General features: G+C 39.2%; 1 protein-coding gene across 1 annotated transcript in view; it reads left to right on the top strand.

The window, feature by feature from the left end:
- The first annotated feature begins 560 nt into the window (after positions 1–560).
- mitfa (melanocyte inducing transcription factor a) overlaps positions 561–27,683 on the top strand; it is a 36,110-nt gene continuing 8,987 nt past the window's right edge. Inside the window, exons 1-2 of the mRNA XM_049587455.1 lie at positions 561–688; positions 7,050–7,299. Of these exons, the coding sequence (XP_049443412.1) occupies positions 675–688; positions 7,050–7,299 (264 nt within the window). The 5' untranslated portion in view covers positions 561–674. The remainder of the gene's footprint in view (positions 689–7,049; positions 7,300–27,683) is intronic.

Here is a 27,683-nt window from a genome sequence, read left to right as displayed (position 1 = left end):
GTTTTGGAAAGGAGCAGATAATTCAGCTCACATTAAAAACCTCCTGGACAATGAAGATTTTTTTTTGTTAAGATTATTTTTTTGCTTTTTCACCTTTATTTGATAGGACAGTTAAGATGTGAAAGGAGGAGAGAGAGTGGGGATGACGTGAAGGAACTGAACCTATGGCACGGACATAACCTTTGTACATGGGACACCTGCTCTACCCACACTGAAAGTATTCTATCCAGGAGAAGTTTCGGCTGGTTGCCATCTGAAATCCTCACCCCTGGGCGCCTCTAAATCTCCCTTAATCTTACACATTGTTCCTTTGATTGCTCTCAATCATCCATCTAGATTAAATGAAGAATGAATGAATGAATGAATGAATGAATGAATGAATTTTATAACCCACAGCTCAATTAGCTCAATTCACCAGCAGCAATGAATGGAGACAGTGAGCTAGATGACTGCTCCTATTGCAAAACTGGTGAACTGCTCGTCCTCCTTCCCTAAACCAATTGTCCAATTAAACCACAGAAGTTAAGCCATCTGGGACTCGTCATTGTGTCAGCTTGCAAGTGAGACAGTATTGTGTCACACGAGGAAGTCCTGACATCCTAATGTGGTTTAAAAGGACCTAATTCCTCATCTGCAGCAATACTGAAGTGGGGACCCTTGAATCCTTGACTAACATGAAAATAAAAAGGTAAGAAACGTCCTTTATCCTCTGAAAGTTTATTTGCACGTGTTGTTGTTTTAAACAGTTTTTTACAAGGATCTTCATTAGCTGACAAAGGCAGCAGCTATTCATCTTGGGGTCCACATAAAGGTCACAGATGTTTACTGGCTTCTCATTTGCCTTTTTTTCGTGTTTAACGAATGGGTGTTGATGAGCAACTGGATAAATCTGTCATGCTTGAGCTCTAACATTCCCACATCCTAACAATTGGCAACACATCAGCTGTGTGTCTGGGCTACACATGCACACTAATCATTTTCCTCGCCCTCTGTTAAATACAGATTGCAGAGAACTGTCTTTCTGTGTTTTTAACACAATCAACAGGCCATTTCTTGGAGACTGCCAAGTCATCTTGATTTGACAAACACAAGTCAGTGGGATAGATTTGGCTGTAGACACAATGTATTTACTCATTAAAGCAAAACATTTCAACATGGCGTGGCATGATTGACACTATAAGTGGGTCAATACGTTGCTGTTTGGTCAGGAAATGTCAGTGGATGCAACAAATCAGTGTTCTGCGTATTTAGAGAAAGAAAGAGCAGTAAACAGTCAACAGTAATCTGCTGAGTTATGTGTGCGTGCAGCTTTGAGTCTGAAAATTGGTTATACTCTTCATTTTTTTGGTTATGGGTGTAGTGGATATTTAGTTTTGAGTTTAAGTGACTTATATACTTCCTAATACAGATGTGAGGAACAAGGTAACCACAGTGGATATGTGTAGAGCATGACTCACTCTATTTCTCTTCTTTCTTCTCTTTTTTTTTTCAAATTTTTTGGCTGGTTGTGCTAAGACAAGAGTCTTCATAAACGGTAATAAAATGAAATCAGGCAATTTCAGGACACTTTTTGCTAGAATACCAAGAAAACCACCTAAAATTATGAAGACTATCTCAAGTGTTACAATACCTGCTATATTTCTATAAAGAAAATATGTTGCCAAGTAAAACACTTTGGAAAATTTGACCTTCGAACACATCGAGAACCCCTTCCTCATTCCAATGACATGTTGTCGTAAAATGATTTAGGGGTATATAGTGGCAAAAATGGAATATAATATAGTAAGTATTTTTTATTAGTGTACAGTCACCTGAACCTAAGGATCATCGTGAGCCATTTATATCTACATACTGTAGGAAGCAGGCCCTCATCTAAGGAGATCACTATGTTGCACTGCCATGTTTCTAGAGGAGCCCAGAACAAAAAACCAAAAATTCCTGAATGTCTTGATCTCAGGTTATCAAAGACAAAAGGTGAGCACACATTAGCAAGTGCTAAGCTAACAGCCTGTCTTGGACATGCCAAACAGCATTAGAGAAACATGAATTCAGCTCCTGGTAAAAACCTCCTGAACACTGAAGGAATTCTAAGCGGGAAAAGTTTCAGCTGGTTGCAGTCCACAATCCTCACAGCTAGATGCCACCAAATCTCCTTTAATGTTACACTGTGCTTATTTAAATGGTTAAATACATCTATCAGTTCAATCACTAGTTCTTGAAATCAATAATGTAGCCTTACTATTCATTAAAAAAGATTGTCCAGCTTTGCTGCTATACTTTCAAATCCCTGTTTCCTTGGTGCTATATTGTCTGCAATGGACGTGTGTGTGCTTGTGTGTATGTAACAATAATGGCTAATTCTCGACCATTGTGGCTGACATGGACGAACTGCATCATATTTGATATTTTTTTAGTGACAAAAATACTAAATATTTCTTATATATTACAGGGTGGCACACAATAGGACAACTTGCGCTTTTATGAAACCTTGCAGCCTGAAGACATGCTGGTTTCACTTTACAAAAATGCCACACTTTAGCTTAATATTGTGCCCCATTTTCCCTGAATGCATTAAATACTCACTTAAAATTAAAATAAAACCCATAAAAAGTAAAGTGAACAGTGAAAATATTTTGATTATAAGTCAAACAGCTAACAAAATGCAACATCCTACTATCATTTTTGTTGTTATACCCTTTGTGTTAGCTCCAGTAATCTACTCTTATTTCCAAAATGAGTAAATCAACCTGCCACATGACTGTCTTTGCAAGTTCTGGGACCATTGATTTGTTAAATGTTTCCTCTGCCCATCCCAGTTATCTGAAACCAATAATTGGTCATGTAAAGCACATTTGTAGTAACAGTGCAATAACATGTTTGGTGACTAGATGCTAATATTCAAAGGCCCCAAGAAGATGAACATAAATAAAAATAATACAAAGTGCATGTTTAACATTTTTAGTTTTCCTGGAATGCATGCTAGGTCAAGGTCCTGTCAATACGTACATATATTCTCACCTATTTTGACTAATTCATTGTTGAAGACTACACTAAAAGTGTAGCTGTGGAAGCCTAACAGGTGCAAGAAAAGTTACAGGAAATTAGTAGCATAAAGACCAGAAGAGATAAATTTGCTTTCTTGCTGAGAGTTAGAAGAAAAGATTAATAACTCTCATACACACCTGTCCATTAATTGTCAGCAAATATTGAAATATTGAATGACTGTTACTTAAATGTCCAAACAACAACAATGCCATGTAATATTTGAAAATAGTTCCAAAATGAAAGCTGATGTCCACAACGTTAACTGACTGTCAGGTAGATGTCCTTCCTGAGCCTCCTAGCAACATTGAAATACTTTGTTAACACAACTAAACAATAAACTAACAGTGACTCACACAGGACTGTAAAACCAGCCTTCTGGGTGAAAACTTAAGTACTTTCTCCATTCATCCACCATGACTTACTATCTATGTAGACTTTGTTGCTTGTTATATCGCGTCACCTGACTTTCTGGCAAAAAGACCAGAAGTAAAAGGTCAGTTACTCCATGTGTGAACAAAGACAGCTCAGATAAAGACCTTTGGGTCTTACAAACGCCACAGGCTTGAAGCGGATGTCACAGTGTGGCTGTCTGATCACAACCATTTCACAACCAAACAAATAAGTAGTCAATAAAATGTTGTATTTCAAAAAGATGCATGCATTTGCTTTCTTCATAGCAATTATATGATAAATTTTTGCTGGTTTGAAAGAGAATTTAAAGGGGCCATTATTGGACTTGGAAACAGCCTTACCACCTGGCTGTCTGCCTCATAACTGTGTTGCAGTTTTTGGCCTTGACTAGGACCATTTTTGGCAAGCGACCCGATGTCACCATCTGACCAATGTTTGCTGGTGTAAGGCTACATTCAGCATACAGGTAGCTTAAAAATAACATGACTGGAAACAGGGAAAAGCAGCTAGCTTGGCTCTGTCCAAAGATGAATTAAAAAAAACTTTAAATCTTGTTTGTTTAATCAATATGACCTTCAATTAATTGGTTTGACCCCAAGGTTGTAGTCTTCTGGCGTGTTGTAGAGGAGGAATTAGTCTCCAGAATATAATTTACACCATCTTCTCTATGAACATATTAAACATGCTGCGGCTTGACCCTCTAATTACACATCTAATCCAGACTTGGTAAAACAACCAACTACTCAAAGGGAGGAGTCCTATTAGTTTCTCCCAGTGGGGGAAAAAAGGAGTTCACAGCTCAGGGAATATTTACAATGACACTGGTCTCCACTCATTCCTCATTCCAGGACCTGAAAGGCTGTTATGACCTCCCAGGTGCCTCTTTCCTCTTTTACCTACAACTTAGATCAGCCGTTAGAGTTTATGTGGTCCCATGGAACCAGCCATTAAAACAAAACCCATTTCGTAACCTCATCACTGATAGAAGAAACACCAGAGGTTTTATCTCTGCTTTTCATACTTACCCAGTTGAGTCCTCTTATAAGGACTTCCATTTAGATAGACTTTGGACGAAAGATGTCCCAGAATTGAGGCCTGGATTTGATTAGAATTCGGTCTGGGCTAATCTTCTGATGGCATCTCGTAATCCCAATCACCAACAAATCCACCTGAACTATGCTCATAGAACTTACTTTACTCACAGAAGGCTGCGACTGATGTATCCTTTGTAGCCTGGTGGCTCTTGGTATATTCCTCCACATGTTCTGAGAATGCCCACTTGTTGCTCATTTATACAGGGGGTCTCCTCTGAGTTGTGAGATATATTTTTCTTGACTATGCCTGTATCTGTATCTGTAACTGCTTTACACCTGAATGATATAGCTCACCTGCTGGCTCCTTGGAACCAGAAAAGACCAATGGTACTTCAGTGCTGTGAATCTTTTGCATCAGTCTAGGAGTGTGTAGGATGTATGTAGGTAAAATGGCACAAGTCTGGAACAGTACCCAAAAGAACCTCAGAATTTTAAGAAACACGGTGCAGATTTTTGTTAACAATTAAGATATCCTGGAATTTCTCTGCTAGTGTTGCCATTGGGGATGTTGAAGCGATAGCTAAAGACCAGAGTTAGATTTGACATGCCGGCCTAATTAGTACGATTATCGCACAGCTGCACGGGCTGAGAGGATTTGAAGTGGTTTTATCAAAAGGATCATTTTCCCGGGGAATGCCTCATCCTGACAGTGTGTGCACTGTCAGATCCATTTCAGTTTGGGATGTGCAGGCGCTGTCCGTTTAAATATGCTGCAGACTTGAAAAGGTGAACTCAGAGTGGACAGGAGTGAAAGCACAGTGCTGAGTTTATGCTCAGTGTATTATTGCACATGAGTAAAGCTGTGAAGTGATTAGATGCATTCTGTTTTCCAAAGAGCACAGGTACTGCCTCAGACCTCACAACAGACCAGAAGTCTGGTGGCACATAATCACAGCAGCTTACCCCCAAATCATACTCTTAGCTGGCAGAGCATGGAGGGTAAACCAAATTTAGGCCTAATAATCTTACCAAACAGATTTGGCCACTGATGGTGGGCTAATTAACAGAATTAACTACTGATGTAATACCTCAGTTGAGCTGGGGGATTTGCCTTTCCTTCCTAATAAAATTGTGCTCTGATCAATATTTCTATATGAAATAATGGATCAAATCACTGTGTATAGCAGACACATTGAAACTTTACATTATACAATGCTTTGGTTAACATGTGGTTAGATTTTGGCACAAAACCCACTTGGTTATTGTTAGGAAAAATATTGTTTTGGCTTAATATACCTAGCTTTGGGGGCACTACCTATTCTGGAAACACAGCGACATCTCTGTATAAAAACAACTGATTTTTGTGCCACTATGCCGGCAGGAAATAAAGCAATGTTGCGGTAAAAAACAACTGCTTTTTAGGGCCCTATCCCCACTGGAAAAACAGCAATGGGTCCTTTACAAACACCCAAGTTCGAGGGCTAAAATGCAGATTGAAACACAGCAATGTCATGCTTAAAAAACAGAAGGCGAAGTCACGAGTGCGCTTGCTCTATGGGCCCAGTGATGTGAAAGATCTGGATAATTTTACACCAGGAGGTGAAACTTTTTTGGCTTCATACGCCACTGCACAAATTCACGGGAATGAATGGGGACCAAGCAGCAACCTCCCTGACAAATGGAACCTATGCGGACTTGTCACAAACTGCAGTTCGTCCAGTGGCCGCTTGACGTTGGCTCAAAAACAATGTGAATGCTCATAGAGACACGTGGTAAAATGTCCTTTACAGCAGAAATAAACATGTTTACACCCTGGTCCAAAAAGTCACAGCAATCTGTGAGTCAGATCCACCCCTAGCACCTCCACAGCTCAAACCTCTCATCCTAATTTGGTCACTTCTGGCTCCAAAAAACCAAGATGGCGACAGCCGCAATGGCAAACTTAAGGCTTCAAAATGGCAGTACGCAAACCAGTGGGTGATGTCACAGAAGCTACGTCCATTATTTTTATAGTCTATGACGAGGCTCCACTCCAGTGCTGTACGCACTTTATACGTCTATGGTGGGAATAGGCTACTGTTTGCTACAACAGTTTGCCTCATTAACTTTGAAGATGTTCATGGCTTGTCCCTGCTGCCCCCAAATGGCCCAAAAAAAGTAAATGTACCTTTAAAGAGATATTAAATAAAATATCTCTTTTTCTACAGCAGTACTTTTTATATTATTGAAATATTCAATCAGGGCCGGTCAGGCCACTAAAATAATATAAAACCCATGGTGTTGATGTTTAGCACCCATCATTCATATTGCTTAACCTCCCTGAAACATAAATACATCTTTAATCCTTGTTCAAAGAACAATAACATACTCTCAGTTAAAGATTCTGTGGCCTCACTCTCACTCAATCATCATATTGTACTCCACCACAATACCTTATACTTCTCAGTCTTAGTCAGAAAAATTCCACTGGCCTTGGACGTACACACCAGCATCTTATTCCGCCCAGTCTCATTAACTCCTCCCTTCTCTGTTTGCCCTTGGGTGGGCTGGGGTCCTTAGTGCTCCCCCGGACCTGCATGGCCTCTACAAGCGCCTCCAGAGCTCCCACCCTCTACCGGCTGTGACGTCACAGGTCCGGCTCCGAGACCAGCCAGCGTTCGCCCATTGCCAGGGTCAAGAGCGCAGAGAGGACAGAGAGAAGAGGACCCGGGACCTTCTGCACCACAGCGCCAAAAACATCTCCAACATCCATGTCACACCTACCTGCTGTCAGCCTGCTGTGAGCCAGACGCCCATGGAAGTTGTGAAGGTAAGCCCACCAACACACTGGTATACCTGTATGAACAGCTGGTGTGATGCTAAGAGTGACCATGTTCTGTAGGTGACATGGTGATGGAGACTCTTTTGTGGAGCCTTAATTCTCTCTGTTCCTAACTGGATTATACATTTTCCATTTTCCATTAAATCACAAATTCAAAATGATTATGGACTTTGGCTTCAGAAATTCCTATGTCTGTGTCAGATCCTGAGACACAAATACAGTTCTCAGAGAGTGGACTGTGTTAAATCCACAGGGGGATTATCTCCTGACAGAATTCCTGTTTCCAGACATTTGGCATTCAACACATTTAATCCTATTTGCTCCACTACACTGACATATTTTCATTCATTTCATTCCTGTTATGACCAAATGGACCCTGAAAACGTGAGATTATAAAAATGAGCAACTGTTTTTTTTTAGGAAAAAGAATGCTGCACTTATCCTGGGTGTACAAACTCTAAAATGTCAGTATTAGAAAATAAAGATGTGTGTCTGATCAGGACAAGGTATAAGTTGTCACCCCTTCAGAAATTTCAAAGTATTTAGGTTAGTCCAAAGCGTGTGAGAGAAACTTCCAACACTTCATATATAGTCGTTGGTGATGGGTTTACAGATTTTCTGTAGTAATAGATTTTCTTTTGGTATTTCTGACAATTATCAAAGATATGCATGTGATATCATGAAGTCTAATATGTTCTACAAGATAAGTGTGATGTTTCTGCAGTTTTGGTGACTGAGGCATTCTTTTAAGGTCATGACTTGTGTGAAGTACCACTGTCATCTTTAATGTATCAGTGTATTTATTGATAGCAGAGTAACATAATACTTTAGCACTATACCACTTCCAGTTATGTCAGCATGAAAAACAATTCCTGCCAGTGCCACTACTTGGCATGTGTTAATATTTTTATGTGGATTTATGTTCACATGCTTAACAGAAATAGCTGTTTTTAAATAAGTTATATTATTTCAGTGCTGAGGGAAAATTTTGCTGTGGTTTTTATGGGTATAAATTCCCTTTTGCAAGTAGTTCTAAATGATAAAGCAGGAAAACTGTTTGTGAGAACAATTTAGGTGGACATTTTCTCATACTGTATTATGTTCATAGTGAGCCCAGACAAGACCCCAGTTTCCTGGGCAAATACTTCTTGACAGTTTGAACCTAACCTGTCTGTGGATTATCAAAGACCCCCCCAAAGCTGTGCAGGCGAGGCAAAATTAGCTTAGAAGTACCAGGCAGAGCTGCTGGACCATGAAAGTGAAAACATAAAGCTCAGATGAGGTTGTCCAAAAGGGGAGGGGGACCCTTAATTAGCCAGGTTACCTCTGACCCCAACAAGAATGAAGTGAAAAACCAGTTCAAGACAAAAAGTTTTATCTCACACTCAACTTATAAGTCAGCAACAGATGCTCATTTGAATCTTGAGCTCATTTCAGAAAAAGGGAAAGATAAATCTAAATGAATCAAACATCAGCATCAGCTATACCAGTGCCTGCTATCCTTACCATTTCTGTGCCTCCTACTTCCTAGGGAGAACTGTCAATGTAGAAATCTGTTTAGCTTTGTTTTTACAGAATACAGTATTAATTCAAAACAATATTTATGATCCAATTTTTTATAATAATACATAAAATGACAATGTCAAAGGTGCTGGTAGTGATTAGCCTAGAGTGAATTATGACCTGAATCTGCAGCTCCCCTCGGTGTTACAAAGATTTAGCCATGGATGTATAAAGAGAACTGGATATAGCATTGGAGGCAGGGGACCGTTCATTTCTATGAAAGTTGCTCAATGGTGAATGAAGCCAAAAAAGTTTAACTTTCTGGGTATAAATTACTCAGATCTTTTCCTGGATCTTTTTACGAAGTGCAATTACCTGTATCTTTAACATTACTGGGCCAACAGAAACTTTGCTAGCCAAATAGCTAACCTCCTCCAGCCAAGCAAGCTACTTCCAGTTATGCCCTCCACTAACTTGAATTAGAATAAAATGGTTTAATTGTGTGGCTCTTACAGACTTTAGAAATGTTATTTGACCAAATGGATCAAATCCTGATAGTAGAAATTAATAATTTTGCGGGGGTTGTTACAAAAAGAATTTATCCACTGATTTACATACGTATCTCTCCCAATTCCAGTTTATGAGGAAAAAGTAGGTTTAGGCCCAATAGACGTGTTTCTGTGCAATGTCATCACTAGGGTGACCAGACGTCCCGCATTGTGTGGGACCGCACAGCATTTCTGTCTCTTTTCACGCATCACGCAAATTGAGACCATGTCCCGCATGTGTGTTTAAGCGCTAGGGCCCGTCAGTTTGTTTTCAGTCTCCAGCTGTTTTAATTATGATAGATTAATTTATTAAAATGCTTTACAGGTGATCTGTAGTTTATGTTCATGGTTTGTCCTCTATTTGATATGAATTCTCCTGTAAATCAGCATCATATCAGTTTGACCTGTCCCCTCAACTACACAGGCTAAATAAACAGTGTTTGACTATAAGGTTAATATTTTCAGAGGAAAAAAATACAAGACAACAGGTTTCATTAAAGATCAGTCAGATACAGTCAGGGCTTCACATCTGTAGGCTACAGATGTTATTATAAGAATCCTCACATCCCACTGACCACAAGTCTCTGTGTTGCTAAATACTTCAGTAATTGAAACAGTCCAGTGTTAATATACAGTAGACTCTTATGATGAATGTATTTAGTCTCTGATGACTAAACTTCGCGCTGGGGGCGGGTGTCCCACATTGTCCCTCACAGACCTACTCCTTGTCCCACATTTGGTTTATTGGGACCTGGTCACCCTAGTCATCACAGAGATGTGTGTGCAACTAGAGGGCAGAAAGCAGCACTCTTCACAGCACAACAGAGCCAATTTCCAAAGCAAAGGTGACAAGCAGTTTTAAGTTTACACAGAGTTATAAACACTGGGCTTCTCTGCGAGATAGGTGTATGTATCGGGCCATATAATTGCTGGCCATTTGGACATATCTTAATTCCATTAGTTTTCTGGAATAGCACAAGGACCTGGTAATCATGTGCTTTTGTCCCTAGCTGTAGTACTGTGTTATTTGGCTTATTGTGGTGCACATGGAGATGCAATGGGGTTTTTGGAGGCTTTTTACCTTTAATGACCAGACAGTTTTATGCATGAAGCGGGGAGAGAGAGGGGAAGACATGCAGCAAAGTGCCAAGGGCTGGAATCAAACCTGCGGCCTCTGCGGCAAGGACATTGCTTTGTACATAGGGCACCCGCTCTACCAACTGAGTAGTCGTGTATTGATGTAATTGGAGCAATCAGATCCAAGCTACCGAGGATTCCAGTGCCAGCCATGTCCACACCATCATACCTTGCTAGCTAGCTGTCACACGTGTTTCATACATAGATGTATAATAATATAATAATGTTTTGCACAGTATGTTCAAAATCCTTTCAAATATGGCAGGTCATAAACATTTCTAGTTTGACTGAGTTAGCTTACTGATACTACTGATACTACTTACTGATACTAACGTTACAACCATGCTCCTGATATTGTCAGATGAGGAGAAGACAGACAGGCTAAACAACCAACAAAACCAGGTAATGTTTAAAATTTCATAGGATATATCAGCAAGCCGTAAAGGATTTTGTGATTTGGCTTGCTCCTTTTAGCTAAACATGTATTTGAATAACCTACCAAATTTCATTCAGAGACCTGATAACTATGGGCTACGAATAGTCGATTATTGCTAGCTAACAATTTCTATAGTGATGTATTAATATGTAAAAGACAGATAACAGATTCAACTCTGAAACGGCATTTCATTATTGAGTCAACATGAATTTCTCATAGCGTCAAACAGCAGACAGACACAGTTAGCAACTGGCTGGTGAACGTACTGGAGCATTTGGCAGCTATCGAGACAGATGGGCTATTTCCCTCGGGAATGGGTGGAGACCAAAAACAGAGCTAATAGAGAATGAATATTGGACTTAGATTCATCAAGTAGACACAAACACATCTTTTAATGAATGATCATGTTGCGTCATAACTGCTTGATGTGGAAATGAGCAACTGTTCAACTGTCAAATTCACCATGTCAACTTAAAAGTTGATGTGGTGATATATGTCAGTGTTGTATTAAATATTTTTTTTGCTGCCCAAAAGAAGCCAAACCAATCTCTTATTGCAGGTTTAAGTTTTAACTTATTTATTTTTTTATTTACAATTGAATAGCTAGTGGTGCCAAATTGCACAGTTGCACCGGAAGTGATGTGAAAAAGGGTATTATTATATTTCTGATGGTGGATTTTAGAGCCTTTGAGGATGTGCAAACTTTTAAATGCTAATCCTATTTATAACAAGCAGAAAACTCCACACATTCTTTCCACCATTTGTATAGTGAAATTCAAATAGTTAACCACAGTGAAACAGGGTCTCAAAGTTGTTAAAGTCATTAAAATGTAAAGAGACTGTATGATTCAGAAAACAAAGTGGGCTTTCTATATACGGTAGCTAATCTAAACGAGGACTACCCTCTTACATTTAAACGTTGGTCGAGGTTAAGTAAGAGCTTGCTTTATACAATGGGACCTTCTTTGTGCTTCCACAGTGCACCACAGATGGGAAACTTTCCTTGCCTGTGTGCAGTAACTGTTCTCCTTGGAGCTGACTTTTGCTTACATCCATGCCTTGTTGATTTTATCAGGGCTGCTATGACTGTGGAAGAGCTTCAGCAGTGTTAGTGTCTTTAGCACTGGATGGAAAATGATCTTCATTTAGACCTAAACAGGCTGTGAATGTATGTACATACAGAATAAAAATGTTGAATTAAACCTGTTGTGCAGTATATGAACCATAATTTTAATGATGTTCTTCACTGTCTTTACCGGCACTTATGCAACAGTGGCAACATCTACAGTGGTTACAGGGGACCTACTGTGCTTTTTCTTATTTTTTTGTCATATACATATAATGTTAGTCACATGTTCATATAAAATGTGACTTAAGTTTCAAATAAAAAGGTAAACCTTTTTAAAAGTAATCCTTGTAAGCACAAACCTCAGGCTTCAGACCGTTCTGAACTCATTTTCGATGCTTTGACTTTGAGAAGGTACTTTGATGTCAGCATGTAATGGATTTCTTCATATGCTCATCTGCTCCTGGCACGCTACTGCTAGTGTTTACATTACATAGCCTACACTGCCAGATGTAGCTACATGCTAACTTCGGAAAAACCAGCCCATTCTCACCCCTGGGCATGTGATATTGACACCAAAGGCACTCTTTATGGGGCACACCTGGCTTTCAGCTAAGTCCAGTGTAAACCCATCCGAAGCAATACTTGACACTGGCAGCAACCGATGTAGTGTAAAGAGGTTGAAAGTCTGCATATGGCAGGAGGGAGGGGAGGTGGATGGGTCAAACAAATCTGAAATGCAGAAGTCAGTGTTGTTTTAATGTTGCGCAATTTACATGCTGTCATTGCACACTGAAATCACTCACATCATGTATTTGGGTCACATTACATAACAAACATACCAGTTTTAACCCAAAACATGATCTTTTTTTTTTTTTTTTTTTAAACCTAACCAGCAGGTTTTGTTGCCTATTGACAATTTGTTGATATTTGACGACCTGGGAAGAGACTTGGGAAACATGTAATCTTGGTTGCCAATGTTGTTCATTTCTCACTGATTTCTGATCGTAGTCCTGCTAGAATATGCCCGGTTGTGTTAAGAAACTTCTGTTGGGGATTTTTCAAGGTAGAAAGTGACGTTATTTTTCATTACATTCATTCACCAGCTACAACCTTTAAATGCTGACCAATCAGAGCAGACTGGGCTTCTCAGACAGAAGGTAAATACAGGCACTCCAGGATAGACAGCATGAGGTTAATAAAGTGTTTTTTGACCACTGAGGCATGTAAACATGCTCTAATAGAAACCCCAGATACAATTCTGAACCTGGAAATGAGCATAATATGGGACCTTAAGCTGAAAGATACCTTTGACCTTTACAGTTATATAACAGATGGCAGATGGTGAATGGCTAAATCTGTAATCTCTAATAGTAATAAGTAAGTTAGTGTCTTGTTTCTGAATTTGTGGTCTTTGGAACTGTGTATGTAGTATTAGTCTACAGACTCTTAAACTCAGGGCAAAGAATTCATCGATCCCTCAAGTCTTCTTCCTGAATTGTGGCTTTGAATTTATTCGAGGAATGGGATCAAAGACGGTCATATTACTTGATGGCCCGAGAAAAACCCTGACTTTTAAAAATCACCTGATTCGACTCCACGTGCAGAAGTTCGTGGTTTACATTGACCTTTTCCTCAAACTCCAGGCGCATTGAGCTGAATAATACAACGTCTTTGTGCTCTTTGATTTTCGGGTTAGACTCTGAGGTCTTAAACTCAGCTAAGAGAGCCTTTTGTTTATTAAACTCATCAGAGCATACCTAGAGCTCTGTTCTCAATTTCTAGTGGCCAGTAGATTTTCAAGATAAGGTTCTGAATAGGAAGTCTGCACAGGTTTCAAAATCCACCACAAGAATTTTCTAGCAGTTTGTTTTCCTAATGTAAAATTTGTGCATTTTATTTTTTTAGGACTGCACTTGATCCATAGAATATGTAAGTGCTGAACTGTGTGATCTTTGCCCTTGGGGCTCGTTGGGAACACACAGTATCTTGTTTTACTGTTTCACTCTGTTGTCGTAAGCTGAGCTGATTGCATAGCCCCTCACCAGGCATCATAACGAGGCTCTCTGTGTTTATGTTGCTGCTAAATTAAGCTCCATTGTTTGTCAGTTAAGCAAGTGCATGTTCCTAATCCTACACAGACGGGACAATGTACCTCATTCTTGGAAGAGGATGTTAAATTCTTACTAATGTTACCCTGTGGCCACAGGGTAGGGAGCAGAGAAGACATCTCTTTGTCCCAGGCTCCTCCTCCTGATGGAGTGGCTTGCCCCTGCTGTAGCTGCTATTTGCAAAAGAGGGTTGTTACTAGGGACATGAAGCAAGAAAGCAAAATCTACTTCCTCCAGGCAATGGCGGAGCTCATGTAGTCATTTAACTGAAAATCCCTCCCATCAAAGCCTCAGTGTCACATGTTGACAACCGGCTCATGGATCAGTCTCCTAATTCCTCCTCTCTTCACTCTCCCCTGCCTCACCCCTTTTGGAATGCACTGATAAAATGGAAGTGCTGGTAAACGCTGGCATTAAATTCAACCCCTGGTCTCTCCTTTGTCGTCTGCCTCCAACCCATCCAAACCCAAAGACGATGCTTTCTTCTGCCTGGGCTGGCAAGACTGATAAGTCCAGCAAGGTTTCCAAAAGTTTGTCTCATAAGTCTCTCCACCTCCTCTCTTAAGGATATCTTTATGTTAGTATATTGACAACAAAAGATTTGATAGAGCACAAAAGAAGTTTGAGCACTACCTTTGAGAGCACATAGGCACAGATGATTTCAAAGAGAAATTGTGTAACTACATGGAACCAGCAACAGGGAGTCTCGGAGAGCTGCTTGCATTCACTTTTCGGAAGTGTGAATCCCCTGAGCGCAAACTCAAACTTGAGAGCACAGCGACACCTGTTCAATATGATCCAGAAATGTAGCATCATCCTGTTAGACCCTTCCCTCTTCTATCAAACTAAAAGCTATCAAACCATCAAATGGAGACAAAGAGCAGTATTTAGTGTTTATTATCTTAAAAATCAAAACATGTCAACCAGGGTCTGAAACTACCACCTGCCAAATGTGGGTAAATTGGCCAAGTACTGTGGCTCTCTTGAACAAGCTGGACAAAAAGAAACATGGCAATGCTGGTTCCGACTATATGAGTGTGATGGACTGGGGGCTCATCCTACTCTCCAGTGTGCTATGTGTGAGCTCAGTCCTGCGTGTTCTTTAATGAAGCAATAGGAGAAGATATTCGGTCTCAGTTAATGTAGTTTATTAAGCAGTAAAGGAATAAAATTACAGAGCTCTGGGTCTCAACTTCAAGTCCCTGACGAACAACAAAGGTGTGTCAGTTCACGAAGTCTGACCTCCTGTCCTTTCCCTGACCCAGTATATTTGAGCGTAACAGAGTGTCATTGTGCACGCAAGGCGTTGTCCTCTTCTCATTGGCAGTTCCACTTCCTCCTTCACCACACCACGCCCCTGCCTCGTGTTAATCTGACTCCTTCCCGCTGACAGTGGGGGCGTGGTTCCTGTTTTGAAAGACAAGAGAACAACACAACTCCCTACACGTGCTGTACCTTACTATCTGTACATCACTTTCTATTATTTTTACCATATATGAAACTAATTATCTAAGCATTGCGGTATGTGCTCCTCAGATTTCATGTCTCTTCCTCTCCTGTACTTCTCCGCTTCTGCAAAGCAAACACATTCAGATCAGCTGAAATCATCTCAGTATTCTCATTGTTCACACATCTAAAACTTATATAGTGAAACACAACTGATAGTAAAATGCATAAAATCATTCTATTCCCAACAAGTGCCACAGTGATTAATAGTTTCTAGGCATCCAGCAAAATAGTTTCAAGAAGGACGGCAAGGACTACAGGATGTGAAAGAAGGATATAGTCATGACGTTAACATTTATAAACATGGTAAAATGATGTGAATTGAGGCTTTCGGTCTAAACTGAAAAGGGAGATGTAACGTTACAGACTAAGGATGATAATCAGTCAACATTGCACCTGCACTGTTATGTTGACTGATAATCAGTCAACATTGCACCTGCACTGTTATGTGTCCCCTTTTCCCCTTCAGTAAAGCACTCGTTGTATTTATTACTCAGTACAGACCATGGTGCTGACCTATGGCTTGTTTCGCTTAAAGGGAAATTTCGGTTTATTTCAACCCGTCTCCTATCGTCCTAAATTTGTTTCAAGTCACTAGTGACATAGAAATAATAGTTAGCATGTTAGCCGTTAGCCTAGATACAGCCATAGCGTCAGACCTGTTAAAACGTAATTGAACGGGCATCCTTTCAAGAAAGAAGTCTGCTGGATGAAAGTCTTGTGTTTGTTTGAGTCATCTGCCACCTCAAACCGACCTCCTCCCTATGCAGACTTTCTCGTTCACTCTCACTCTATACTCCTTATGGAGTAAAATTAACCCCAGCACATTGCATGACGTTGTTGAACAAGGGAATTCGTGTCCACCACAACAAAGAATCCCAGTTGTCTCTTCATTATCATTGTTTCTGTGATGGTGGCATTAATTTTTACACATAGTGTGCCACCACCACATAATGTGGGGTGTGGTGTGTAGTCATTTTACACATTTCTGTGGGGTTGCCTAAATACCAAAAGTGAAAGTACTTAGAATGGGTCATTTGAGAATAATATTACTGGATTATAATTATTGTCGTATTAATGTGTTTATAACTTTAATTGTCTAAATCAGTAGTTCCCAACTGATCCAGCCCTGGGGTCCAGATTGCTCCTTATTAATTAATTCAAGGTCCACAAAGTTTAATACATTAAGCGACATACATGCGTTTCGTGAAATCATCAAGGTAGTTTACTGTCCCTGTCAAATAGCTGTCCATTGCTCAATCAATCTACAGCAGGACATGGAAAGCTCTGTGTCAGAAATTCATCGTATTTGTACTTAAAAATAAACTGTATTTTTTACAAATTTGACACATCTGCGAGTCACTTGTGGTCCATTCAGAATGGACCCTCAATCCAATTTTGGACTGCAAACCACCAGTTGGGAACCACTAGTCTAAATGATCTAAATGTTATTGCATCATTTAGCACATAGGCTAGAGTTAAAAGTGGAAGGTAAAATTCCTGAGTGGGAGACAAAAAAAAAAAGAAAAAAAAAAAGCCTGTGCCAGTTACAGGTAGTGACAACACTTAATGACTAAAATCATTGTGAGAGTAAAATTAATAGAAAAAATGTATCATATATCATATCATATCATATCATAGCTACATGTTAACTTATATTTATAGTGGGAATTTGTGAACTTGGTGTAGGGATTTCTTCTTTTTATGTTTTCATGAATGATTTTAACAGAGAAAATGATCAAAACCATTAAAAGAAGAACATGAATGAGTCTCATTGTCACTTCTGAGCTGTATGCTGCTCTCAGAAATCTTATGAGGCTGTTACGGAGTGGTTGGAAAAATTTGATCTGACGCAACTCTATGAGTTTAAAAAAACGAAAGGTTCAAAAAAGTGTATGGGTGGAAGCTGAATTCATAATTACAGCATTCTCAGAATTAGTGTTACACAAATCTGATATACCACTATTAATAATCTAGGTGGCTGTGAGGAGATCATTTACATCCCCAGACTACAGTGCAGATCCACACAGCCACAATAATTGAAATTGGAGGCCAAACCATAAGATATATAGGCATAAACTATGTTAATCATTAAAAAGAAAGCAGCCTGCTGGTCAAAAACAGTTGGCAAGTGACCTTTTGCAATCTCAAGCACTCAGAATTCCTTGTGCCAAGCTGTATTTGTAAACATTGCCAGGTCATGTGAATACTGTGCACACTGTACACAACTGCTGTCTATCATCTGCATAGACCTTTACTGTGTAGTTTTTGCTGGTATTTTAATATTTATTTTTATGGTTGTGGTGACTGATGTTGCTCTTTCTGATCATTCATGGGTTTTCTTTGAGATGACTATCATACACAAATAATGTTCACAGTTAATTAGAAAAGTGACATCTAATGAATTACTCGTTTAGGCTTGGGTCTCAGTCAATGATTCTGCTGATAATTTCAGTTTTTAAATGACCAATGTTATTGGTACCACTGCTCCCATTAAAGTTAAAGTAGATGTAGGTTTCTAGGTTCTAGGTTCATTATGACACCTATCTAGAGAGACTTTGTAATTATCATGTTGAACTAAGAAATATGAGGTAGTCCTTCTCTTTCATTATTTCCAAAAACAATAATAATTCATGTGCCTTATTTGCTACTGCTGACAGTAGCCTGTAAACCTTTACCCACTGGGTCATGGAATGAATTTGCCTCCGTCATTACTGACGAAATTTTAAAAAAAGTATACAAGCCAAGACAAGTCAGTTCCCTTATCCACTGCTCTAAACAGTTGTTTTAGTGTTTTCCAAGCAGGAGTTTGACCAAACCACAGCACAGCACCAGACTGCTCTTGTGAAGGTCTTAAATGACATCCACTGAAACACAGACAGTGGACAAGTTTCAATTTTAGCATTATCAGATCTCAGTGCCGCATTCGACACGGTTGGCCACAGTGCTAAACTGGTTTGAATCCTATTTAAAGGACAGGGACCACTTTGTGTTGATCTGTAATAACATTGCGGAGTTTCCCAGTGCTTTTTTCTCGGGTCATTTCTGTTCAGCATCTACCAACCCGTACTCATTTCCAAGTTTTTAAAATACTGACACTTTGTCACACCCCCTCGGCGTCTCATACCAAAGCAAAGGGCACCCTTTAGCAATGTATGTGATGTACAGTGGTCTCCTGAGTAAAACACATTGTAACACGTGGTTATCGCTGTGAGAGAGTCACAGTTAGGTTAAGGTAACAAAAACTCTTGACTGAGTTTAGAAAAAAGATCAGGTTTTAGGTTAAAATAGGTATGTTTGTCACAAGGTCCCAGTTAGACATAACATAATGTGATGTACCTACACCTGTAACATCAAAACAACTCTGACTTTGGTTTTCCACGAGACACGTACAGTGGTCTCCTTGGTGACAGTCCTGTGTTTGTTTGATCCATCCACCGTTCCTCCCTCCCTCCCTCCCTCCCTATGTTTACCTTCTCACTCTTTATACTACATCATTTGCTCTCAGTTTCAAATACTGCAGTGGATGGGTTTACTCTGGAGTTAGTCAAAATCCCAGTGCATATCAGAAAGATGCAAAAGGGTCCCTCCGACGTCTGTATCACAGGCTGAGGGTGTGACAAAGTGGCAATATTTCACGTCATGGAAATGAAAACAGGCTTCATCTATATGCTGCCACTAGTGCAAATGACCCTAAAAAAGTTTCTTACCATTATACAGACAACACACACATTTATATAACAATATCACCAGGTGACTATGGTCCCATACAAACACAGAGAAAGTACATTCAACATATCAGTGCCTCAATTTGCTTCAGTGAAATAAATATAAATGCGAAATAATTCAGTAAGTCAAGAAGTTCAATAAGTCAGTCTTCAACACCAAATGCCAATGACTCACACCTAGATTTTAACATTCACATTAAGACAAAATCAGACTACCATCACCTTAAGAATATATCAACGATGAAAGGATGTATGCCTCAGTAGGGTTTAGAGAAATGCATCTGTATCTTCAGTGGCCTCAACCAGTGGGATATGGTCCATTAAGGGCGCAGGGAACGAAATACATATTTAAAGAAAATTTGTTCCTGTTATTGTTGTGTTGTGTTTGTTTTGTATCAATGTCAGTTATAACACTCACAGAAATCATACATTGTTACAGAAATGTGTAATGACTAATTTTGTCTACAGTGTCTTTGTTCTGAAGGACGTACTTTTCTCCACCCAATGGCCATATGTGTTATATCTTTGGATTTTCCTGGTGGATCCTGATTGGTCGACACAGCACAGTGAAAATAAATATGGATAAAAAAATATGTGGAATATTTTATGCCCAGAAAATGTTGCCAGATTAGATGATTTTCCACCCAGTTGGGCAACTGTAGGATTGATTATGTTGGAAAGAATTAATTTAGGTGGGGTGACAAAAATGTGGCCTGGTTTAATTTAGTATGAAAGTTTTTCTTACTTTTTTTTTCAAGTTCATGTTCTTTTCTGGCTAATAATGATGTTTTTGAACCAACCTGGCAACACTACAGCAGCGCGAGGAATTTTTGACCAGGCTGGTCAGACCAGCTAATAGCATCAATAGCTATCTTGTGACATCAGACATTGCGAAGGAAAATAACAGGAATATCTGTAATATTCTACATATTCATCAATACATTTTACAACCTAAAAATATAAGATTCTTGTCTAACCTCGGGGGACCTCTACTTCACCGGGACCAACTGCGGTGCACAGAGCTACAGAGAGCCGAGGGTGAGAGCAGGCAGGCGGGTGAGCAGGTGTCAGATCTGTTCAGAGCACTGGAACAAAAGCATCAGCACATCATCATTTAGAGCGCTGAATGCTGTTTGAGTCCAAAGACCAGCAGTCCAGTTATAAAATCTGTACACTGGCCTAAAGAATTGACGGGATTGATTGTTGGTTCATAAAACACAAAATAGTTTATTTCTGATCTGCTGCTCTGTTATGAACTCTCCAGACTTCTCAGATAGTCCGGTTCAGGTCAGCTTACTGTCCCAGGAGTCCAAACCAAATACTGAGAAGTGACTAATGGAGCAATACACCAAACCTCTCTCACACATGTTGTTAGATCAGGTAGAGGATGAGGAAGAACTGAACAAATCCAAGCATAGCTACACTCTTTTGGAAATATTAACAATGTTTTTGCCAGCTGATATCCTCACACACACCTCTAATGATATGTAGCACCTCTGGGCACTGTGAACCACATGCTAAAGTGTTGGAATTTAAGATAGACCGGGTTGGCAAGCTATGGCAAATTACATTTGATTGGGTACATTTATGTATATGTTCCCGAGTTCAAGATGAGTAATCCAAAAATATTTTACACAGGATTAAAACTTGGAAGCTGTATTTTTCAGAGTTTCTTTAAAACTGTTGTGAATTTACAGTATCTTCCCGTTCTGCACATTAGTCTTAAAAAGCACATCAATCTTCGTTTCCTCAGGCTTGGATATGACTCAGCAAAACTCACATGCGGGATGAAGTTCAGTATATCTACTTTTTTCTATAAATGCTTGAATTAAAAGAAAAACTGTAATAAGGCAAAGCTGGCCTGGAGGCCAAGGTTTTATCTGTTGTCACCGTAAAACAAAGAAGCCCAGTACATCATTATATCACGTCAGTGCTCCATTCACTGAAGCATAAATAGCTCCAGGATGAACATTTTGATAATAGGCCTTAGTTCTAAAATCAAATTACTTTTCAATGTTTCTAGTATTCATCTATAAATCTGTAAATAATTAATGCCACACAAATTAGTATCTAGATATAATATGTAAGCCCAGCTGGTTAAAACTGCATGTATTTATTCAATGACATTGATGAAATTTCTCTGGGGTTACCTTCATCTGTATACATATAGTGTCCAGGCCCATGTGACCTCTACTCATACAGAGGAACTTAATGGTGATTTTGGTTACCCTGAAAAAAGCTCTGTCTTACATTTTTATTAGTCATTTTTCCTAAACTAGTTTCAGTCAGATCTTTATTTCCACAGTGAGCCCCCGAAAACCCGTTGGCACCGAAAGTCTGGACACATTTTTGGATGATTTACAGAAGCATTATTCACAATGGTTCCCGACAGGGGAAGTCCAGTCTGTAATTTTATGCCATGATTATAATACGCTCTCCCAGTGATATGTCTTGTGTGCTTTTATCTGATGTGTGGGCTGGAGTGGACTATGACAAATTAGCCTCAGCAGAACAAAGAAAGTGTCTTTACAAGGACAAAAAAACTTTCTGCTGCTCTGTGGTGTAGAATATGGACTGTATCTACTCTCCATCAATGTGAAAAAAGGTTCACTAATTTCAATGTCATTCACTGATATGAAGTCTAAATACCATTTGTGCTAATAACCAGTTTACATTAATCTACTGGCACCTACAGATGCTGATGAGTGCATTGCACATAATGTAATCACTGGGGATACAGTTCTTACAGTACATGTCTGACATGTGTAGTGGTTCATACTACACTCATTTCAAACAACACAACATTTTTTTGAGGATCACTTGTTGAAGTTTGACTCATTGCTTGTATTTAGGTTTTTTTTAATTTGGAGTGTCTATTTTCTTCCTACTGGGAGTAGTCATACTGCAGCTGTTCAGCTATTAATATCCATCCCTACAAAGCATTATCATGGATCCTACTGTGTGTTGCGATTGGCCAGTAGGCTTCTCTTCATGTTGACGTGTTGACGTTGGAGGCAGATGGGAGCAAAAAGGTCATGGTTAGGGCTAGTACTAGCGCATATCTCATTTATTCTCTGAGATTAAAGGGGTAAATTTACAACAAAATACTCACAAATGCATTGCCAGAAAGTCAGTCGATACAGTCCATGGTGGGAGCACAGTCTGGTAGATGAATAGGTCAAACAGAGGAATTTCACCCAGGACATCAGGGTTCAAGTCATGTGTGAGTCAGTGTTGGGTTGTTATTTTTAGACTTTCCGCACAAAATAGATACATCCATTTTGAACATTGTAAACATCACCACCCTCATACTTCCAAGCATCCTCTATGATGGCATAGATTCAGCCAATAGATCGCACTAGAGAGCAGAGTCAAAAGTTTCACTCAACAACAAATCGGGTGACAGTGGAAGAAGTTGGTGTGATGCACCTTTTAACAGAGGTAGCATTGTAGACAGCAGTAGTCTGTGAGGCCCTTAAATACATCGCAACATATGAACAGAGAATTATTTTCACTTTATTACTGATTTGTTCTGTTCTGCCTTTTTAAAATGTATTTATCATCTCCTATGGTCATATCTCAGTTGAAATACGCTACACTGCCCCTACGATCTCTGGTGGTACTGCTCTGTTTTGTCCATATCCGTAAGCTTTAAGAAAACAAATGCTAATAGGGATGAAATGGACACAGAGTACATACAGAAGCCGAAATGAGCCCTGGGTTGACTTTTTATTTTCAGTTTTTAGGATTTATTAAGCTGCTGACTTCACACTGTGATTTAGCTGAGTAGCTGAACAGACCTGTTCTAGTTAATGTCATATTTCAACGTTGCCAGGACATCCAGAAATATAAACCTGGGTGTAGCTTTATTACCTGCAGACACCCGGGTACATCTGCCTGATTTTATGTATTATTGGTTAATGGTTATGTCATTGGGGGTCTGTTATTGTGTGCTTGGAAATGACTTGGAATGTAGTGCAACCGGTCTCATTAACAGGTCATTTAATATGCCAATGATGTCATTTAGGCTAGTGATTCCCAACCAGGAGGTACTCCTTTTAATTCCAAGATCACTATGTTTTGTATGTATTGTAAGAATAAGCAGTCTGCTATAATTAAGCCTTAAATAACATTCAGATTACAGTTAGGGCTGAATGATCAGATGATTAATTGGTAAGTCAACTAACAGATTATTAACTGCCAGCTATTTAAAAGAATCAATTGAACATTTAAATAAAAAAAAAAATTGGTTCCAGCAGAGAAACCAAAGAGGACATTTTAAACTGGTTGGTTTGGTTTAAAAAAAAAAAAAAGTCATTTTACAGTAAAAATAATCAATCCAAAAAATAATCAACAAATTAATGAACAATGAAAATAATTGTTAGTTGCTGACATAACTGAAATCCACTCAAGCCATCACACTTTTAAAATGACAGGTGGTGTTGATAAAGGGCTACTTTAACTCATCTGATCGGACGGTTGAGGTATGTCAGACAAAAATGGTTGGGAAACCCAAGAGTGGGGGAGTGTGACTAACTTAAGTAAATAACTTAACAATTTGGTCCAAGGACCTAGACTTCCTTTTAATTTCAAGTGTATTTTTCAGTCCAGTCGCTAGAAAAAAGTTTTGGCATGAACAAATCTGCAAACCATCTGATTGTCATTATGTAGCAGATACATTGAAACTGTGTTTTCAACAATACTGTGGTTTATGTGTGGTTAGGTTTAGGCACAAAAATCACTTGGTTATGGTTAGGAAAACAGATCACATTTTTGTTTCAAGTGCCTGGTTTGGGGGCACAATGCCCTCTGGAAAAGCAGCTATGTTCTCGGCAAAAAATAAATGCTTTCATGCCAGTATCCTGGCAGGAAACACAGCTACATTTTGATTAAGAACAAACAAACAAACAATCAAACAAACAAAAAAACTGCTTTTCATGGCACTATTCCCTCTGGAAACACAGCAACAGGTCACTTAAAAACTCTCATGTATAATACCTAAAAAAAAATGCTGGAAAGTCACAACCCTTTTTGTTATATGTTGATCTTGACTAGTGGTCTGCAGCTTGGCAGGTATCTCACCAAGGTGACATGCCATCCATCATCCTCTCCACCTCCCGATGACATAGTCAGCTCATATACTACATCCCTTTAGAAACATTTAGAAATTATTATTATCTTATTTCAAATTAAACGAACTGAAATTACATCAGTAAGTATGAGGATTTAATTCTGATCATAGGTAACCTCAATAATGTGATAAGGTATAGATTTCAGGGAGAAGTGCAGTGGATGCATCCCCGTCAATATTTAGAAGATGGGCATGGGTAACTCCCAATACAAACATGAAAGTAGCAAAGCACTTTTATTTAAACGAAATCAAAGAGATTTCCGCAATAAATTGGTGTGGAAAGGGCAAAAATCAATGCTTAAAAATGCACCAGAATGCGGGAAATTTAAGTGTTTGATGTTCAAAATTTTCCAGGGGACGTCCCAAACCCTCAGTTTGATATGTAAAAAAACTTATACCCTTGTGAATAGCTCTCTCTCACTAGAGGTCTGGTTTATATGATTATCTGTTACATGTTATGTATCCACTCATCCCATGTGCACTTGTGATATTGACTTGCGGTGACTTTGATGTGATTTGACAGCAAAGACTTCACTTTAGTGTCTCCTTAACTTTTAGCACACCCTTAATGTTAAGCATCCTCCTTTGACAAAATGCCCCCAAGTGTGGCTGGTTACCAAGGCAGTAAGAAACAGAGTGAAGCTGGCTGCTAGATATGAATGGATCTGTTTCTTGTCAGGGGTCAAGGAGTGACGACTATCTCTCATAATGTTACTGGTCCTCAAGGCATCTAAAACATGGACCCATGTGTTCTCCTTGAGAAGGTATTAAACCTCTGTCTCACAAAGAGTCTATGAATAAAGTGAGGGTTCGGCTTGCTGTAGGGATAAATGAAATGCATCCCTTGTTGTTAGTTCCTCAACCCAAAGGTTTTGCTGAAGGAAAAGGCCACACTGCGGAGGGGAGACAAAGAAACACTCTACTATGAGTTTACAAAGAATGCTTTCTCTGTTTTATCGTAGAAGGCTGTGTCCAGCCAGAGGGCACTTCCCCTATGTTTGTGTTCACCTCTCCAGCTCCTAGTGAGTCCAATAATTTAGACAAAGACTGCTCCAGCAGCGTTACACGAGATGTGGCAGCAGATGCTTGCATTATTTAGCTGCACTACTGATCGTGCGTCATCACGTGTGAGGCTCCTGATAAGGAGCTTAACTCCTCAGATAAATGTTTCTGGGAATAGTTTAGTATTTAACATAGTGATAAAATCAGCTTTTAATTCAGTACATTAACTTTTTCTGCTGTGTGTGCTTTGCTTGTAACAACAGATTCACATCATCATCATCGACAGAGACAAAATATAGGTTGAAATGGTGTAAATAATTGATGCTTCACTTTTCCTGAAGCAAAACTATTGTATGTGCTTGTCCATTAATAATGTGCAGAACTGTGGCATTATACTCAACAGTTAAATTGCAGAGCCCAGACTGAAAAAGAATTTGGTGAGACAACAATGTTATCTCTCTGTGGAGTATTAGTCTCAGCCTTAAAACAAAATTATTGTGTTGTTTGGCACAAAAGCATACACACAGCTTATTCAATGCTGCTGTAAGACTTGCAACAAATAAGTCATTACCAAAGAAATGGCCCAATTAAACATTTGAAATAAAAACAAATGACTCTTTCACTGAAAAGTCATTTGAGTTTACATTGTGCATCTTCATCACATCAAAGTCACACTTGAATGCTTGAAAATGTTTAATTATTTTTGGTAAAATATATAAATACCTCCCTGACTGAAATAAGATTTTCTGTCAGACCAGAGGTGAGTGAGTTTTCAGAAATACAGAATTTATTTTATGGTGACCAGTTTTTATATGCCAGCAGTGCTCCAATTTAGGGAGCCATGGAAGCCACATGGTGTGGGTTGTCTACCACAATTGCTGAAATGATTGCATTAGAGTCAGTGGAGCACAACTGTGTTGCTGTCGGACCCTGGTGTGAACCGACCTGATGCTGTGTTATGATTGGCCAGTCTGCGTCCAGGGGCGGGACTTAGCAAAGAGTCAATTGCCCACCTGTTTTAGTTCAGGCACAGTGGTACTTGCAAATGACATTAGGAGCACTTGGTGCACACAGATTGTTTCCCCACAGATTGTTATTCCTATGTTAGGCTGTTCTCACAAACTGTTCGTATGTTTCGTACATATCCTACGTATTTTGACAGGCTGGGATGACCAATACGCTGACTGAAGTAAACTAGGAAGCAGTCCTGAGTGGTCTTGTAAGGAGGCAGGTCGGGGTGGTTGATGAGTCACAAAAACCTGGACTTTCCCCTGGAGATGCGTGTTTGGATCTCTGTGAACTTAAAGTCATTTAAGGAACATGCTCGCCATGTGTCAGTAACTTTACTTGCCTAAACCTAACCTCTGTAACTTTACATTAATTACATAACTGTATGTTAAAGACGTAACATCATTCGTTAACATTTTATCAATATTACTACTCTTACCATTATTCCTTATCTGTTTGGTACTTTATCAATACTCTCATTGGGTTATCATTACTAAAAATAGCTTTTTTATAAATATTTTAATAAAAAAAACCCATTCTAAACAGGTTTAGAATTGAAAAATTTAAATACAACTAAATGTTTTTTTTTTCTAAAGCAGCAACAGTAATTTTTACAACAGCAAAGTCACTATATAAATAATATTCCTGACTCACAATACTGGGAAAGGTTTTGTTTTCATCCTCTTCTCTTCCCTCCTCTCTCTGCTGTTACAATTTACTGTCTGCAGTTACCGCTGACAGAAGCAAGAGAGGCTGCTTTGTGTCAGTCAGCAGCTGAGTTTATAAGAATTTGCCAAGTTTTGAGGTAACTGGCAAACTAAGCTAAACAGTCTACACACACATAGCTTTCATTTTAGCTTGTTTGTAACAATATGCTATTAGCCAAGCTAGCAGGCAGTGCTTGTGAAAAACAACCATTAGTTGATATGAGACTGCAGACAGAGCAGACTGAAATATTGCTTTCTACAAGCTGAACCCGTGTATTGATAAAGTGTTTGCTTATTACTGGCAAAGGTTTTATTGCATTTAGCAATGAGCGTAGTAGCTATCAATTTGAGTAATGTGCAAGTGATCTTCTGCTGTCTGACTTCACCTCATGTCATATGTGTGTGTGTGTGTGTGTGTGTGTGTGTGTGTGTGTGTTAATGTGGAGTTCAGCCCTGACACAGACAACAGGGGAGAGAGGCTGCAGTATG

This window comes from Epinephelus fuscoguttatus, linkage group LG1, assembly GCF_011397635.1.
Source record: "Epinephelus fuscoguttatus linkage group LG1, E.fuscoguttatus.final_Chr_v1".
NCBI lineage: Eukaryota > Metazoa > Chordata > Actinopteri > Perciformes > Serranidae > Epinephelus > Epinephelus fuscoguttatus.
The sequence above is the reverse complement of the archived record's forward strand: the minus strand, read 5'-3'. Positions and strand labels throughout refer to the sequence as shown.